This window comes from Lissotriton helveticus, chromosome 12 (genome assembly GCF_964261635.1).
Source record: "Lissotriton helveticus chromosome 12, aLisHel1.1, whole genome shotgun sequence".
Lineage (NCBI taxonomy): Eukaryota > Metazoa > Chordata > Amphibia > Caudata > Salamandridae > Lissotriton > Lissotriton helveticus.
Window position 1 is genome coordinate 87060239 of NC_136073.1, and position 19627 is coordinate 87079865.

The 19627-nt window shown below is 40.0% G+C and overlaps 1 protein-coding gene across 1 annotated transcript in view; it reads right to left on the reverse strand.

The window, feature by feature from the left end:
• The window catches only part of LOC144797891 (extracellular calcium-sensing receptor-like), a 148803-nt gene extending 129958 nt beyond the window's left edge, over positions 1–18845 (reverse strand). Inside the window, exons 1-3 of the mRNA XM_078668694.1 lie at positions 18644–18845; positions 15448–15703; positions 3095–3386 (exon numbers count right to left, since the gene is read on the reverse strand). Of these exons, the coding sequence (XP_078524820.1) occupies positions 3095–3386; positions 15448–15703; positions 18644–18845 (750 nt within the window). The remainder of the gene's footprint in view (positions 1–3094; positions 3387–15447; positions 15704–18643) is intronic.
• Between the last annotated feature and the right edge of the window lie 782 nt (positions 18846–19627).

A 19627-nucleotide genomic window follows, 5' to 3' on the forward strand; every position in this document is an offset into this window, starting at 1 on the left:
CCAGGATGCTTGTTTTCGGTCCAGGGAGGACCTGGCTTGGCAGTTTCGGTCTGGACTGTTCCCATGAGGCACAGGGTCAAGACTGATTTGCATATGGCTGTGTCTAAACTAGGGTGGCATGGTGAGCAAAATAAGGATGGATTTAACCCAGATCTCTTGAGGGCGGGTAAATGTATGATTTATATATCATTCATCCATCATTTGTTTGCATAGCACTTTTCACCCTAAGTGGGATGGGTATGCCTAGATGTGGGTCCCTTGCTCACTGTGCCACTGGATTCAAGCTAGCCTGGCTGATGAAGGGTAATACCCAGAAACTTGTCCAGGATGCTTGTTTTCGGTCCAGGGAGGACCTGGCTTGGCAGTGTTGGTCTGGACTGTTCCCATGAGGCACAGGGTCAAGACTGATTTGCATATGGCTGTGTCTAAACTAGGGTGGCATGGTGAGCAAAATAACAATGGATTTAACCCAGATCTCTTGACTGGGAGTGAATGTATGATTTATTCAGCATTCTGCCCATCATTTGTTTGCATAGCACTTCTGCTCAGTGGGCCATCCATAGATCCTGTAGCTCGTCTCCGCTCCTTCGTAGGTGGCTTAAACTCCTGACTTTGTCTTGTTTAGTGTGACCAATTACCTAGTTATGCCCCACTGGTCTACTAGTTCTATTTTTGTGATTAATCTTTAAAAAGTCATATCTCATCCTCTACTCATTGGATTTTTGTTGTTTGGGTCTTATTTTGTTTGTAAAATCATAATATATTGTTCAAAACAGGTGTGGAGTTTTTGTGTGGTGTTTTCAATGTCTTCTTGTATGTAGTGTTACACAAATACTTTAGACATTGCCTCATAAATTAAGAACTAACTGCTCTGTGCCAAGCTACCAGAGGGTGAACACATGATAATTTAGGTTGTGTTCTGACCTACCCTTACTAGGATTGTGGTTCCTACTTGGACAGGTTGCAGCCTCTCGCAACCAGAAACCCAATTGCTAAAATGATCTGATCTGCATAGCTGATTAAATGAAAGTGTGAGCCTCACTCAATTCAGTGATGCCACTCTACAACTTGATGAACCATAACCATACACATTTTAAAGTGTACAGGTCAATGAAACATCTTGACCTCTGGCCTGCAAATTCTAAAGTGTGTAGTGGCTTCTGGAAATCTGATCTTTAGAATTATATCAACTGTGCAGAGAGGCCCATTGTAACTTGTGATGTTAAATCTGCTTCCTTATGTAGTGCCAAGGAAATTCTAGATCTTGATCTGCTAATTTCCTTGTAACACAATGATCCCTACCACAGATTCCCGGGTTAAGAGAGGCATGGGAAAGAGATCTGGGCCATGACATATGAGATTTTCAATGGCAGCACTGCTGCACACAAACTCGTAAACGTTCCATGAATCACTGTCATAAATTCCTTAATATATAAAATTTGTGTGGCGGGCCTATATGTCCCCACACAGGTTCCATCGCATGGACAGCACCTGCTCATATGCATGCCTTAAATGCAAGTCCCCCTATGCGGATTTCTTTCACATGACCTGAACCTGAACCAAAATAACTGTTTTTTGGATGACTATGTATACCGAACTATCACACATGACAAATCAGATGCTCACACCAAATCCCTTACAGGCGCTGCTCGGGTTTGTTCATAATTTCCCAAAAGCTATTTGCAGATACGTAGCAATAATTTTGATGATAGCAAAGTGGGAAATTGCAATACGCTGGGGGGGTAAACACCCACTGACATTGAAGTGTTGGATTGAAAGCTTGACATATTGTAATACCAACAGTGACACATATTCCCAATTACAACCACCCACCTCACTCCCGGGAGAAATCTGGTAACCAATCCAAGCATATCTTCTAGAAACGCAAGACGACTCTGACCTCACTTCAGATTCCGGAAACGAACCAGTCACGCACACAGAGCCTTTGCCTCCCGCAGACGTATGCACTCATTTAAGCTATATATACCTCTTTGTTGGGTCCAATGCAACTCAATGTTGCAAAATGGATACAATGCTACAATGGATAAATGATATCGAACTGTATTCTCCCTATATGTCATGTAAACTGTATGGACTAATATCTGCCATGGTTCTACAGTTTTTTAACCGTATACAAAAAGTAAAACAACGTTTTAAAAAAAATCAAATAGTGTCCATACAGGAAAATTATCTGTGGACAACAGCAAAGTTTATGATCACTCAGACTACGGCAATGGGGACTGCACTATTGTAGTTTATGTTGCTACTGTAATAAACCTCAAACAATGCAATGGCATGATTGGCTTCATGGTACAATATTGGAACACTTAGAAACCACCCGTAATGGCAGAACCAAACTATATGAGCCTCAGGCAATTTCTAAAAATTAAGCTAATGAGGCTAGACATGTGAGGCGTACGAGAGAAGGGTCATGACTATAGATGATTGCACTCCCGATGTGCGGCAATCATGGTCATTCATTTTGAACTGATTAGCACCCTGCAGTAGACATGAGGTGATGCAAAGTCACATATAATACTTCCACATGGAATAAAAAGGAGGAACAGATGATAAAAATGTCACAGAAACAAAATGTGTCTACATACATACCAATAGGTTCAAGGAGAATACAGCGCAACATGAACCAACAGAAGATTTTTGGGGCACATATTTTACTGTCCTTAAAAATGGTGGTGAACAAAAAATACTCTCCAGCCAGTTGGAAAAGTAGGGCTTTAGCAGGTGTTATAAACTTTACACACAAAAAAGGAAAACCTTCATAGAGCCTTCACCTCTTGCAAATTTACATATTTTAGTTTTTAAATTGTGCAGACTTTGTAAACACAATGTAGTTTGAGAAGTTGAAAACAGTGAAATAATAAACTGGGGTATATGTTTAGATGTAAATATCTCCTACAAAGGCTTTTAGTTGGGGGGAATCTTGGCTGTGGGCCAAACGATTTTTGCAATACCACAAAATCTGAAAGTTGTGAACGTTATACCAATCAGATTTCAAAATTTAATCTCCACCCACGTCTACTCATCAGTGCTACTAAGTTTAATTTGCTCATCGTTGATTGGTGTTGGATCTTACCTGGGGATGATTGTAGAGACTCAATATTCGTGCCATAGGAATTGAACGTGTTGATGTGGCATCTCCTACTATGGCTACAGGTGGGCGATTCTTCCAGCAGTCGTAGTTTGGGATTGGTTCCTCTTGCCCTGTCAACATCCAAAGAGTGCCCTCAAGTGATCTTTGTATTACCATGCAGGAGTCGTGAATCCAGAAACCCATGGTGATGTTGGGTAAGAGGTTGGGATTCCTGTTAATCTCCTCAATAGTGAAAACCATAGCCTGCATCCACTGGAAATTCTCTGACACAAACCTAAAACATACAGTAAACATGCTGAACTTTATAAAGCACATTCAGAATTAGACTGTAAGGGACAGACTGTTGATGGATATTAAAGATGAACCTCAAATTGTTTCGTTGGTAGGCATGCCTTCAAGTGCACATCAGCATAAGGCTTATTCCGAGGGATAAGGCCTTTAATAACCGGTATAGCCTGTGGCAGAAGGGCTATAAGGCTACTAGAACATTACTCCCACTGAGGGCAGAATGTTCTAAATTAAATAGGGAGAAACAGAAAGGTAAACATTGAAATGTTAGAGCAGACATTTTATCCTAGCTATTATTATCCATGAGCAACCTCATTGTCTTTGATAGTGTTTGGACACAATATCGAATAAAAAAATATTCAGTCAAGAATATCAGAATGTCAAACAGATTGGCAACAGGAATATCATAGTTAAAAATATTGTTTTAAATGCTGTTTACATTATTGTAAAGATATTGATTTAGAACATGATATTGTATGTAATATCATTTATAAGTGTTATCTTGTATGTAAATTGTTGTAGTGTGTTTGATAATAAGGGCCAAATTATGTCTGGTGGATTTAAGTCCACTCGACACCTTCTCAGCCGTGGGAACGACAGGCCTCTGGTCGGCGGTCCCGACCGCCTAATTAGGATTCGACCATTCCTACATTTCCCTATCGGGGCATGCATTACTGCCATACACTGTCCGTAATACGTGCTCCAATAGGGAAATAGGAGGTGCTGTTCATCCCCGCACCCCATGGTAAGCACCTCAAGGTGTCTGCCAAGGGGTGCAAGGATCAGGAGGGGGGCACCACCTCTTGCCCCCCAACTGGAGGACGACTACACGTGGGGCCCTGCTGCGGGCCCCAAGCACGCCGGCACGGGAACTGTGTCAGGAACCATGCATTGTAATCCCATGGGCGGAAAGGCCCACCCTTTGGGATTACGAGCCGATTCTGACTCCCCGAGCCCGCCCCGGAGCCCGTCAGAAGCCAGCCGGAATTGCAGGCCGGTTTAGTTTTCGACTGCCAGCATTGTAAATCATCGGTCGGAGCCTTACTGGGCAGCATTGTAATCCGCCCCCATATGTTTGATTTTTTTTCATATGTGTTTTAGGAAGATAATGTATTAAGTGTCGAAATTTGTATTTTCAGTTGTTTTAATGTCTAAAAATTATGGATATATATTTTGTTTTTAGCTGCAGCATATTGAGCTTTTAGGTGCATAATATTGCTTACTAATGATATTCAAATTAGAATTGTAACATTATTAAATTTGTTTTTTTACAATATTAATTTTATTTACTAAACATTTATAATATTACTGAAAATATATATTAATTATATCAAATTAAAATTATTTATTACATTGAAAATTTTACAATATATATTAACACATTTTTGAAAAATAGAATTATATCACAGATAATTTATCAATGTGAAATATGTAAATTTTTCTAAATACAATTTTTAATTGAAGATTTAAAAAAATACAACATTTTATTGAAATTGTGATACTTGATGTTTAATACAAAAAAGTATCATGTAAATGTAAAACAAATTATGGACAAATGTTATTTTTATATTTAAATTGATTTGAAATGTTTTTGATATGTTTTTAAATATGATATCAACATATTAGCAATATGTATTAATTATTATGTCTGCATTTATATTTTATTGTATCTTTGGAGTATTATAGTATTTTTTTAACGTTAAATTGTTAGTAGTAGTAATAAATCGTTTTATAAATATATTAATTATTAATAGAGGTAAGAATAATCTAATACATGTAGATGTTTAATTAAAAACATATGTTTTCATTTTGGGTTAGTGTTTTTTTTAAAGCAATTTGTAATTTATTTTATAGCTAAAAAACTGTGGCCTGACTTCGATGTCGGCCAGAATTCCTTCCGCCTGACACCAACTCGGTCCTGAGACCGGCCGACACACAGTCAGCGGTCCCGATGGCCTCAAAGAATGTTCGGTCGCATTCCTATATTTCCAATGGGAGCATGCATTACGGCCGCAAACCGTCTGTAATGCATGTTCCCATAGTGAAATGGGAGGTGCAGTTCATCCATGTGTCATGTTACGGTCACCTCATTGTGCCTGCCATGCGGTGCAGGGATCAACAGGGGGCACACTAGGTGCCCCTCGGCCTCCAACCGGAGGTCCTGCACCAAAGGGGCCGTGCTGGGGGCCCCCAAACACGCTTTCTAACATGGTTTCCATGTCAGACAGGCCGGCATGGAAAACATATCAGAAACCATGATCGTTATCTCAAGAAGGGAAAGACAACCCTAGAAATTACATGCTGGGTTCCGACTGGCGGAGAGGCTCTCCGAGCCCATTTGAAGTCAGCCAGAATGACCGGCAGGTTTACTTTGCGATCACTTTCATCAAAATGAGGCGGTCAGAAAGTAAACTGACTGTACCATTACTATGCGGCTCCTTCCTTATGGGCCACATCGAATCAGCCCCTATGTGTGAGTATGAAGTATTGATTGTGTATATAACATTTTTAGGGATCAGTTTACAAAGGGCCTCCGCACTCGTGGCGGAGGCCCTGCATTTGTGGTGACTATAATGGGTAACTATGGCACAGAAGTCCTGCCATGACTGCGGGTAAATCGGACCCTTAGAGAGTAGCGCCTTGCATAAAATGTTGATTGCAGTGCAAATAGTAAGTGTCAAGCCTTTAGTGTCAAACACCTTCCCCGAATTGGTTTAGATTACAGTGGAAATAGTAAGTGTCCCCCTTTCATTGCCCAGCACCTTTCCCAAATTGGTATATATAAGAGTGGGAACTGTAAATATTACCCCTTTAGTGTCCCACACCTTCTCCAAATTGGTATAGATTGGAGTGGGAACGGTAAATGTCGCCCCGTTAGTGCCCAACACCTACTTCAAATCGCTTAGATTGGAGCGGTAATACTATATTTCACACTTTTGGTGTCCAACACTTTCTTTAAACTGGTATAGATTGGAGTATAAATACGTAATGTCACAAAATGATTTAAATTGGAGTGAGAATAGTTACTTTCATGTACAACACCTTCCCCAAATTGGTATATTTTGGAGTGGGAATAGTAAATGTAACCTCATTAGTGTCCAACACCTTCCACAAGTTGGCTTGGATTGGTGTGTGAATAGTAAATGTCATCCATTTAGTACCCAACACCTTCTCCAAATTGGTTTAGATTGGAGTGAGATTAGTAAATGTCACCTTTTTTGTGTCCAACACCTTCCCCAGCTTTGTTTAGATGTGAGTTTATAAACATTTTGGAATAGAAAATGCTACTCCTTTAGTGTACAACACCTTTTCCAAATTGGTATAGATTGGAGTGCGAATAGTAAATGTCACCCCTTTAGTGTCCAACACCTTCCTAAAATAGGTTTAGACTGGAGTGAGAATAGTTTATATCATCCCTTTAGTGCGTTCCCATGGTGGTGCCTCTTTTAAAGGCTGCAGTACCTTTGAAAAGGGAACCACAATGGGAACATCCGTAAAGGTTCCTGCACGGCAAAGACTTGAAAGTCCATGCTGTGCAGGAACATTTGAACATGCACACAGGGGGCACAAGTTATGCCCCCCTGGTGCATGCACAAGCAGAGGAGGCACAGGTCTCCATTTGTTACCTCTCCTCCGTGGTTTACATGAATTAGGAACTGCCATGTAAACCCTGAAGGAGAGGAAACTCGTAATATGCTTGACGGGACGAGTGCAGTACCGCCAAGCATATTGCAGCCTTTGACCACCATGCGATCTCCAGGGAACAGAGGTTTCCTGGTAGCGTTGGTGGTCTCAGGGCATTCTGACTGCCCAACACGTAATGGGGTGGTTGGAATGCCAGTGCGGTGTTGGCTGGACTGCCACCGCTGCGTCACCAGGGGTCTGGCAGTCCTCTGACCACCAGACCCATAATTGGGCCCTTAGTATCCAACGCCTTCCTCAAATTGGTTTAGGTTGAAGTGAGATTAGTAAATGTCACCTCTTTAGTGTCCAACATCTTCTCCAAATTGATGTAGAGTTGAGTGGGAGCAGTAAATGTCACCCCTTCAGTTTCCAACACCTTTACTGAATTGGTTTAGCTTGGAGTGGGAAGAGTGAGTAGATTGGAGTGAGAATAATAAACATCACCCTTTTAGAGTCCAACACCTTCCTCAAGTTGGTTATGATTTGAGGGAAAATAGTAAATGTCAATCCTTTAGTGTCCATCGCCTTCCCCATATTGGTTTAGATTGGAGTGGGAATAGTAAATGTCGCTGCTTTAGTGTCCACTTTCTTACAAATGGTTTACTTTGGAGTGTGAATATGTATTTTATAATGTTACTGTGAAATCCCTTGTTTATATTGGATTTGCATGTAGTAGAAGTTGTTTATTTTATTTAATTTGTATTGTTGATGTTTAAAAATATATTAAAAATAGCTGTATTCTTGAAATAAATAATAGTATTATTCACATATGTTAAAGAATAAAAACACGCAATAGAGTTTTTTAATTGTATTTGTGTTTTCAAGTGTTATTTAAAAATATATTTGAAATATATATATATATATATATATGTCTACCTAAAAATGTACTTTTAAATATTCGTATATATAGATAAATAAAACAATGTAATATTTTTTATTATTTCATAAAAATGTAACTCAAATTTAAATAGCATTGTATATTTACATTTTCTACTTTTTATATCATCTAACATTTTTAATACATAATTTTCAACATCATTTTAACGTTAGTTTTTCAGTATATATATACATTTTTTTAAATGTATTGTATAATATTATTTATTTACATTTTACAATTGTTTAACATTTGGTACAATATTTTTGATGTTTTACATGTTTAACATTTTCTAAATTTCTGAACTTATTTATTTGAAATTTTTAAATATTTGCCATTCATTTTTTTAGGGGGATAGACTTTTTTAATTGCATTTAGTGCACATGTTTTTTATCACTACCTTCTCTTTTGTAATATATTTTTATCATTTTAGTTTATTTTCTGTGATCCAAGTCAGGTGCTGCCATTCATTGGAGTAGAAAAATCTTGATATAGAGCTGTTAGTGGTTTTTTCTACATTTGGATGTATTAATAGTAGTATTTTTCACTAGTGTGTAGTTTTGGGTTTTCGAACACTGTTTTAGTGATGTGTCATTATGGTATGTTATATTGTGTTATGTTATTCATTTTGTGAGGATTAATTGTAATATATATGTATTTTTGGGAATTGTATAGTGTTTTGCGGGAGGGTTTTGTTGTTTACAGGCTTTTGTCTACAAACCTGTCTTATGGGCACTGGGAGCTACTGTTTTTTTTTAAGGAAATCACTTATGGTTTACTTGATATTTTGGATTGCTTTAAGGGATCTCTATTGGATTTGGTTTGTTTTTTAATTTTTTGGGCTTTCTAAAATGATTTTCCCCTCTTTGGGCGATTACTATATTTGACTACATGGATATAGAGGAAGATCTGTAGCTACAGAACAGAAAGTCATATTTTTTTATTTGTTTTGGATGGGAAATATTATATTTTATTGTTTGTGTAAATATTATGTGATTGTTAATTGGAAATGTTTCTTTAGATTAGATGTTTTCATTGAGCATTTTTCATGTAAATAATGTATATATTTTATTATCTCAGTCTGATTTAACATTGAGATGTATTTAATGTTTAGACTGATGTGCTAAAATATTATGTTTATTATTTATATAAAAATGATTTGGCAGGTTGGTTAGGTTTTGTGACTGTTTGGGGGACTTTGTAAGTCACTATTTATTTTATAATAATAGTTTAGCTATTATTTCTTAGTAATCTATTACTTTGTTGTTAATGAAGATTTTGATTTTACATTGTAGCATGTTGTGCATTCTTTTGGTTTGTTTGCTAAGTAGGGCATATATAAAAGGGATATATCTGTGTTTTGACATTCTACATGTACAGTGTATATGTGAGTGAATGGTTCGGAACACATTTTGAAGTTACCATCCATTGTCCAGGTTTGACAATGGCTTATTTTTAGTAAGTTATATGCAATAGAAAATATTAAGATTTGGTTATCACTGTTTATGTTGTCATATACCAGGAAAGGTTCTTCGTTGTGTGCAATTTTTATTTCTAAGTCTTTAAATAATGTACCAGACATGGACACCCCAGGACATGGGACAAGCTGGCCCTCAAGAATGGGATCCTCAGTGACATTAATAACTCACCACGTGGCCCCCTTCCCTTTTCAAATTGCAGCATATCCCATGGATGGGGTTCACAGGGTCAAAATTGGACTGGGAAGGGGGCCTTGCAGCCCTCTTACCATTAGTAAGATGGCCTGGCCCTGGGGATAGGGTCGCTGGAGGAAAATTTGGCCTTGGAGGAGGCTTTATATTAAGGCCAAGCCAGGTGGAATGGGATACCAGGGGCCAAATACAGCCCGGGAATATGAGCCCCCACCCCTTCTGAATATCGTCTGGGGCCTGGGGTATGGTGTCTCCAGGGCCCAAATTGGGACTCAGCTCACTCAGGGGGCATAAAGAAAATAAGTGATTAGCACATGCTTGTTTTTTTTTTACCACAGATTAGCTATAAAGTTAAAAAGCGTTTTTGGCCCCAGGCGGGGTCCCTGTGGTCCCTTGGGGGTCAGGTTATTTCTAAACTTCGCCTTTCTATTTTTTGGGGACTCTGGCTTAGTCTTGAGCCCTAAGATGGCTGCCACCACTCCCTGGTTGAAGTGGTGGCCTTCACTCAGACCTCATCATGAGATCTGTGTGAGCTGCAGAGCAGCCACGTCCCTAGATATATAAGTAGTTTTTTTAATAACTGCAAAGCTTCTGAACCTATTTAAACAAAATTACAAAAAGTTCTCTTACTGGATCAAAATCTACCTTTCTGCCAAATTTGGTGTAATTCCATTCCGTGGTCCAGGCTCTAGTCATGTCTAAATTCCCTAAGGGGAAATTGCTTGGAGAAAAGGCATTTTGGGACTCCCACTTTTCTCAGCCCTCACTTGACGAATCACCCCGAATATTTCCAGACAGCAGCTGAAGTGAGTGGCAAACTTGTTTGGAATATTTCCTGAAAATTAAGCAAATAGCACACCGGTATGATTCAATCCTGTAATCTGTGTAATCCTAAAGTGAGACCAGCGCTTGATGCTGGTAGCAGAGACTCTTATGACGGGGAATTTAAATCCTCCATGACAAGCCTTGCCTCACCCTAGGATTGCCACCCTTATATGGAGCTTGGCACTGCGATAAAGGCACTGGCCAAACGGTGTAGTCTTGAGATCCTGATGCTGATTACAGGCTCAAATCACATGGAATACTAGCACAATACACAAATGTAGACCCTGGGTACTCTCTCAGTACAGCTTCCTTCAGTCCTGGTAGTGTGGCAAAGAGCAGACAGGCTATTTAGAGGAACATGTGTTAAGCATTTCACATCACCAACATGGACAATAAGTAATTGACACGACTCAAGAGAAATCTTGTGAAAACATTAATGTTGCAGTCAATGGCAAAAATACATATATACACTTGGTTACTTAGAGAGTGAGTTCAACGGAACCCACTTTTAGTTAAGGTCCAGTGAGTCCCTAGATCAGTTCACAACAGCTAGCACAATTTTGTCTGGCTCAGGGGAGCTGGGTGCAGAGGAGTAGTTTAGCTGTCAAATAGAGTTGTTAATCAGGCATGCATTATCGAAATGGTTACCTTAGCAAAAAGGAACTTGTGGGGTGAGTTGAGGAAAACCCTTTGGAACTTAAGCAAGGTGCTCTAGGCTATACATGGTACTGAATTGGATATGCGGCCAGAGGAGCTGGCATGCATGCCAAGAGTGGGTAAAAATAAATGTAAGATCTTTACGATGGAGCCAAAGGGGTGGCTGGTCCTTCATGCAGGTGATTCTCTTCTTGAATCGCTGAGTAAAGCAGGTTGTAGTTGGACTGACCACCAACAAGCCTAGGTACTTCATGAGCTTCGGTTGCCGAATTTGTTATCCTGAGGACCAGGGAAATATTATAGAAAGTTGATGCTCACTGAGGGTCTGGACTACAGTTCCCGGAAGCCACCTGCCCAAGGACTTGGAGCAGCCATGCCGGATAGATCGTGGAAAAGGACTTCAAGGTCATGTACTTACTGGTTTGTGCCTGCTGACTGCAGGGGACTAGAACCTCTAGCTCAAGGAATTATTTGTGAAGTATGGAAATTGCAGAGGGGTTCACCTTTTGAAACCAGCCACTTGCCTTGGTCGAGTCAAAATTCAGCAGGTGCAGAGTGGCTGCCACAGTTGCAGAGCTTAATGCCTCTCTTTGTGGAGTCCTGTCTTGTTGTGCAAACAGGTCTCTTCTTATTATCATGTCGAATCTAAGGTTCTGGTGTCTGGGGTGCCCCTTAAGTCCTGGATTTAGGGGGTGTTAGTGGGTGTGAAGACTATTAGCCAATGTGCATCTAGTACTGTGGCTAATCTGCCCCAGTAGTGATGACATCATGTGGGTGTGGGTTACTTAAACTAGTCAGAACCTGATTGATAGCCTAATTTCAAGATGGCAAAACCATCCTCGACTGTACACCTCAGCTGCAACACCCTAGAGGTGTGGTCAGCCTTGTAGCAGTCAACACCTGCTACAGAGCAAATTTCCCACCTGCCCACAAAAAACTGTGGCTGGGACAGAGGGAGTCCTGGAGTGGGGGACAAGTTATTTTGTCCATTTGCACCAGTGAAGACTCACTGTCCACCAGTCTAATCACTATCCATCCGGTATGGGTGATAGTGTCACCTCCTGCTCACACAGGTCTTTGTCTCTGGACTCTGGGAGTGTCACACACTCCCTAGCATGGGATCAGACTTCTGTCTTGGCAGGAAACCTTTGAAAAAGCCCATCAAGGCAAAATAACACTGGAATAACTTGTTGGACACTGTCTAAAGTGCTACCTAGGAGGGCAATAGGATGCTGTCTTATGGGTGGACACTGGTGGACACTGTCTAAAGTGTGACCTAGGTGGGCAATAGGATGCTGTATTAGGGGTGGCTGACATATCTTAAATGCTGTGAAGGGACCCTGTCACACATGGCGTGTGCAGGGTCGAACTTGAGCAGGTGAGCTGCTGGTTCAGGGCTAACATGGAAGACCTGCAGACTCTGGTTTTACTCAGGTCACTCAGGGTGGCACAAAGTGCTGCAGCCCTGGTACCTATTTTACATCTGTGCCCTGGCTACCACTGGTACCATATACTGTATCCTTACAAGGGTGTAACAGTACATGTCTATTGGGTGTACCAATTCACATTTGTAGTTTAAGCTAAAGAGCACTGGTGCTGAGCTTGGATAGCAGGACCGAGCACACTTTCAGCTCAACTACCAAAGCACCTAGCAGTTCAAATGTGCAAAAAGTCCGGGGCATCTACAATCAGCCCAGTTTAATGCAGGGTGGGTGAGTGGGTGCATGACTGATGTATGAGTGGTTGAGTGGCTGTGTGAGTGGCCTCTAGGTGTGTGAGTAGGTATTTATGTGAACACATGGGTGTGTGATTGGCTGTATGGTTGTGTCACTGCGTTAGTGGCTCTATTGGTGAATGAGTGAGTGTGTGAGTGGCTGAGGCAGTGATTGACTTGCTGTGTGAGTAGTTCCATTACTGAATGAGTGGGTGTGGGTTTGGGTGTCCCTGCATTGGTGAGAGGGTGGGTGTCTCAGTGGCTGTGTGGGTAAGTGAGTGGCTTTGTGAGTGACTGTACGGATGGGTGAATGGGAGTGACAGTAGTATATGAATCAGTGAGTAGGTAGTGAGAGACTCTTTAGGTCAGTGACTGGATGTGTTATTGGGTGTAAGACTGACTGACTGACTGCATTAGTGGTGTTGGGATATGTGAGTGGGTGTCTCATTGTATAGATGAATGAGTGAGTGTGGCAGTGGTTTATTGATGGGTGTGTTCTTCTCACAGTAAGTATATATGTGTTAGTATAGGTAACACTAAGTGAGTCAGTGTGTGAGCAGCTTTATGGGTGAGTGAGTCGCAGTCTGAGTGCCTCTATAGCTGTTTGAGTGGGTCTGGTAATGTCTGAATGTCTGTAAGACTGGGTGTGTAAGTGAGTGGGTGTATGAATGGGTGTATTGGTGAATGAGTGGCACTGTTAGTGGCTATACAGAAGAATACGTGAAAGTATGAGTCGCTGTATGGGTGAGTATGTGATTGTGTGAGGGGCTCTATGGGTGTATATGTGGGTGCAAGACTAATTGTATGAATGAGTGAGTGGCTGTATCATTGAGTTAATGGATTTGTGAGGACATCTATGGATTAGTTAGTAGTTATGTTAATATTTGTATGGGTGTATGAATGGTTAGTTTGATGTGGGATGGTGTATGAGAAGTTGAATGGAGTTGTGAACCAGTGTGTTAGTTGTTCTGTGGATGATGTCATCAGTGATGTCATCAATGATGTCATCAATGATGTCACTGCCCATGTCATGAATGATGTAATATGTGTGGTCATAAGCAATGCATTGCAGGGGTGTTAGCTATAGTTAGCTCAGGTAACTATAACAGCTGAATTTCAATGGTTTTATATGAGTGAAATGTGAGCCTAAGTCTAACATCTATGTACCCTTTGGTTTTCAGTGAAAGTTCCAAGTTTTTTTTTAATTCTATTTCCTAACCATAACGTTCCTGTAACCTTTTGGTTATATATTTATTTGTTGGTTTCACCTTTTTGCCTTGAAGGCACAAAAAAGGAGTGAAAACTGACATCAGCACGTCGACGAGGGCTTTTTATGGCTCCGATTATATCGCGCATAGTAGCATATGGAGCCGTGGCATTATGATATCCTCGTCGACGTGGGTGAGCTATTAAAAACATATACATCTTTTATCAAATTTGTATACAATGTTTTATGTTTATTTTAAATATGTGCTTCACAATAAAAGTGTTTTTTATATTTATTAATGATAATGTAAGTGTTCTCATGATATTATTGAAGACAATATTGTGTGAATCGATATTTTTGACATATATGTTTATTTAAAGGTGACAATATTTTTGTTTCCAATATTTGTGTTTCCAAAATAAGCAAACATCGATATTTTTAACAGAAGTATTTGTGTTTGTGATATTTATGGTTTTATTAGTCAAGTTAGGAAGGTGATATTTTTGTTAACATTATTTATTTTCTGATATTGTTGTATTTCGATGTTGTATCCATCAATATTATGTCAGTCATATGCCTTCAGTTGTTGTCCCAATATTCTAATCTTCTAATTGAATGTTATTTAATGTTTGTCACCAGTAATGCAAAGGTGTGATTGCTAGTTCAACTTTCCTCAATACTGACTTGCAGCAAACCAGCTCTTTCAGTACCGCTTTGGCTTTACCAATTCACATCCATTCAGGCGTCCTGTACCCCAATATTTCATTACTGAGACCATCAGTGCACATGTGCCAATTTCTATCAATCTCATCTTGACGCAACTGTGACAAATCTCATCTTTTACAACATTCTATACTTGCTGATATTGCATCATTGAGAATTTGACATCCCTGACATTCATTATATTGCAGCTCCGGATATTCCAGTTGTGGACAAGAAATAACCTTACCAATGTAAATTAATCCAAATTGGCTGAAACACATGCTGCTGCAGTCCTGAGATTTTGAAGCATATGAACATCAATAGACCTTAATCTGTAGCTGCACCATTTTTTACAAATCAAAATATGAATATGAATTTTCTGGGAATTTTAACTAGAGACATTCACTTGAATTCAGTTCATTTGCATTAAATCGCCTCCACTACATTCTCAACTGCAGCTTCCTTCCAAGTTAGGAACAAAAAAGAGGTTCGTAGAGCATTCATTGTCAACATACATCGCATTTCTCAGTACAAGTACAAGTACATAAATAGGCAAACAGGTCGATAGAGAGATGTTCGACTGGACATACGTAACAGAATGTTGTGAATCACTTAGATTGAGCATTAACACTCGTCATTTGGCTTAAAAATGTTTAGAGGAAATGAGAAGTGCAAATGAAACCCTTGTTCCTGGTAAAATCCAGGATTGCTTACGTGCGACATGTGATCTGAGCAGGTTTCTCCCTGAAGGTGATTGTCTGGTACTTCCTGGCATCATGGACAGGAAACGTCCCACCAATTAGGATATTTCCATCTCTTACATAGCCACTGAGGGTAGGTCTTTGAAGCTCGCACGCAGGTTCCACCAGCAGTATTGTGCACCCAAATATTAGGAGGAGCCTGGTCCAATATATGATGATGCTCCAAGATGGGAGGAGCTTGGTACTGCTCCTGAAGGACATACTGCCACCTGCACAAAAAAAGAAATTGTCCCAATTTCTCTCTTAATGCAAACTTCAGAATTCTTCCCCAATTCAGCATGTGGTGTTGCTGTTTTAAAAAATATGGAATGGATGCATCTTGAATGCATTACAGTAAAGAGAGGCCACATATGAGTTACTAATGAAATTAACTAAATGTTTAATACTCAGAAATCAGACATTCCAAATTGTGCAATCACCCTTTATTAACCTGGATATAATACGTTTGCTGCCCTGTTCTTATACTGATACACACATGCTTAGTTCTACTTCAAGCATATTCATTGATAAATGATTTTGTAATCAGGTTCTCAACAATATTATATAGCTGTTGCTCAGTATTGCCATTTTAGTCGCTAAAGGTGATACGTTCTTTAGGGATATTTTGCTCTTATTGATGTTTTACAAAAAAATGTATAAGTAGTGAGCACTATATGTGTCATATTTGCATACTTTTACATGCTTTTGTGAATTATCCCTGAAATAATCAACTAACAATTGGTAACAATGCAAAAAAGGGCGCAGTCATTTCAATATGAGCTAAGTGTAGACCAACATAAACAACATATTCCAATTTTATTTCCATTTTAGATGTTTTGGAAACAATTCAAAAGGCATGTAACTTACTTACTTTACACACTTTTGTGAATCAGCCCCATAGTCTTTGCAGTTTAGTAATGTCCTCTATGCACAATATATAAGCTTAATTCTAAAATGCGAAGAATGTATCATAAAATCCAAAAGTTGTCAAGCAAAATATTAAGGGGCATATGTATCATTGAAATTCGCATTCGCAAAGGCCGAAATTCGCAGAATTTCGGCCTTTGCCAATGCGAATTCTCAATATGGTATGTGTTAAACAATTGTGGTTCAAAATAAGGAATCGCACAAATTGCTATTCCTTATTTTGCGATTGCATTTAAGGAATCACAAAATTTGCGATTCCTTAAATGCAATGTGTGATGCAAAAAAATATTGCTAATTGTCCCTAAGGAATCGCAAATTACCACCAACTTCAAGTTGGTGGTAAGTTGTGAATTCCCTTTAAAAAGCATTTTATTTAAAAGCAAAAGGTGCCATGTGACGCTCATACATGCCCTTATGGCATGTATGTGCGCCATATGTGCACACATGTCATTTTCAGGGGTGCAGCAGGGTGTCCTTTGGACACCCCTGCACCCTTGAAAATATTCTCAATTTGCGATTAGCTAATTGCTAATCGCACATTTCCCCTTCATTCCTATGGGCCTCCTGGCCCATAGAAATGAATGGGAAATTATTCCTTAATTGTGATTAGCAATTTGCTAATCGCAATTAAGGAATATTAAGAAATCGCTAAAAAGAAGCTGATTTCTACATACATACCATTTTGCGATTCCTAAATAGCGATTCCTTAAAAATCGCTATTTAGGAATCGCACAATGGAATGTTGATACATATCGCCCCTAATCTATTCTCTTGCAGGAGACCAATGGACCACACAATTAAATAACTTTTGAATAGCTGACAGTAAGTTTTCTCCATATTCTATAGGGACAGAAGTAGGTTGTAATTACGAAAGTTTAATAAAAACAGGAAAACTGGAGTAGATCACAAAATCAAAAAGTATAGGCAAAGCCAATAGGTCTTGGATTGTTCACTGTCTCTTTGCTTTGCCAATGTTATTTTTCCTCATATCACCAAAAAGCGTCTTCAATACTTTGTATAGCTGCCCTTCTGACCTGTGCGCCCTACGGCCTCTGCATTCGCTTCAGGCTGTAAACCTTACCAGATCCACACCTTTTTTGGTGCCATGGTGTAATCATCGGATCAAGAAAGCGAGAAGGGAAATACAAGCCCCAAGGCTCTACTCCATGTCAAAAAGTCCGGACAGATATTGAGGTCATTCTCCTTCCTCAGCCTGATCCAAACTAGAAATTCTGCTGGCTGCCTTAACCCAATATTCCACCTTTGGGGGCAGGGGATCCCTCCATTTTTTGCAGATTTCTCTCTGGGCCATCAGGATCAGATATAGCAACAGCCCTCTGTGTGTATTCTTCAGCCACTTACTAATTATACCATCTTCTCCAAATAAAACAAATGCCAAGTTCAGGGTTATTTCTCTACCAAATATCCCCCTAAGAGCATTCTCAATTCCACCCCAATAGTCTCTCAGCTTCCGACATTCCAAGAATATATGCAAATCATTGGCTCCTATAGAGTTACACCTAAGGCACTTAGGGGGAGGGGCAACTTTTCCAATGTTTTTGGTTGCTATTGTAGAGCTTTACATTTTCGTCAAGATATATTAAACAAAATACATTGAAGGCTGTGCACAAAGGTTTTCTGATGCGCAGATGGCGATTGTTTAATGTTTTTGTGATAAAGTGTTACAATGTTACACATTTGCATGCACACTGGTGTAATGTTGTAATAGAACTTAAGTGCGGGCACCAGGACCCATGGTTAAAGGGAAAGAAGGCTAGGAAAGGCAGGACAGAAACCAGAAAGGGAGGGATACAGGCAGTTAGAGGGGAGATGTAAAGTAGAAGCAGGATAAAGGAGCACAGGTATGAATAAAGATAAGATCACCTGCATTTGTGGTGTCCGAGTCTTCTGTGTGACGCAAAGAACAAAAAAACTGGCGACACAGCACCCTTCATAAATGCCCATCATATCTGTGATGTCGGCGGCGGAGAGTCGGGAGCCCACACAAACTGCGCCTCTCATGTGGCCTGACGCAACCTCAGGAGCTCACCCCGATTTTGTGTTCACTTTATTAGGAGCGGACCATCCTGCCACAGCATGACCTCGGGAGCCGACCCTGGTTGCATATGCCCACTGCTGCAGTGCGAGTAGTTACTGCGGTGATGTGCTTTCAGGGTCCCACCCTGGGCCAGAGCACCTTCTCCAGTTCAGAGGAGTATCGCAACATGACTTCTGGAACCTACCCTGGTCGCAGGTCTTCCCAAGGGTTGCCTGCCTGCTCGTCTGTAGAATGGTGAGTGGAGCCCCGTGTGCCAACTGCTGCTCCCTATGGGTCTCTTCATCTTTTACTGTGCCTCGAAGTCTTGCAAAAATACAGCCCCTCTCGGTGGCCATCTTAAAGTCAGGCAGATTAACGAGTAGGCCTTCAGAATTCTGGGAGGTCATTTTGAAGTCAGGCAAATCTATAATAATAATCAAATGCACAATGGCAATCACAAAAGCGGGTTAAGGTGATGTCAGAAAGAAAGAGGGCCTTGCAGACTTTATATTCACATTAATTGCTTTTATTAAATTTGTAAAATTCAAATTGATATAAACATAGACCAAGAAAAAAACAATAGTGCTTTTGTGTCCCCAAGTGAGATGGAACCATAAAACAGACAGTGAAAACCATGTAACGTGTACAGCTTGGTTTCCACAATTTTTTAAAAAGGCGACCAAAGATTAACTTAGAAATGATTCCAGCTTCTGTGTACAATAGTCAGAGCTGTTAAACTGGTTCGTTTTCAAATACAGTCGACAGAGTTTCAACCCTTTTACAGTGTTAGGCCTCTTCCGGACCAAGGGATATGGGGAAAATCTAATGATAAGAAAAAGAAAAGAAGGCATAAGCTTAGAATGCTATATTTCAGCTAGGATCCTTAAAAAAAGAATTAGATGAATAATGAGTACCTGATGGCGATTGTTCAGCCACGTGAGACAGTGAAGTAAGTGAGATACTGGTAAAGTGAGAGAGGAAAAGTAGATACTCACACGGGGACCCGGCCGGGTGCTGCACATGTAAGAATACAAATGTGGTATTGATCAGTAAGCTGAAGATTGACGTTTGAGGTATTAATGAACCGTGGGTTATCAAGAAAATGTTTGTCTTACCATCGTATGAGAGAAGAACTGGTGGGCTGACAAACGGTCTTAATCATAGGTTGCTCAATCGTGGTAGATGGCAG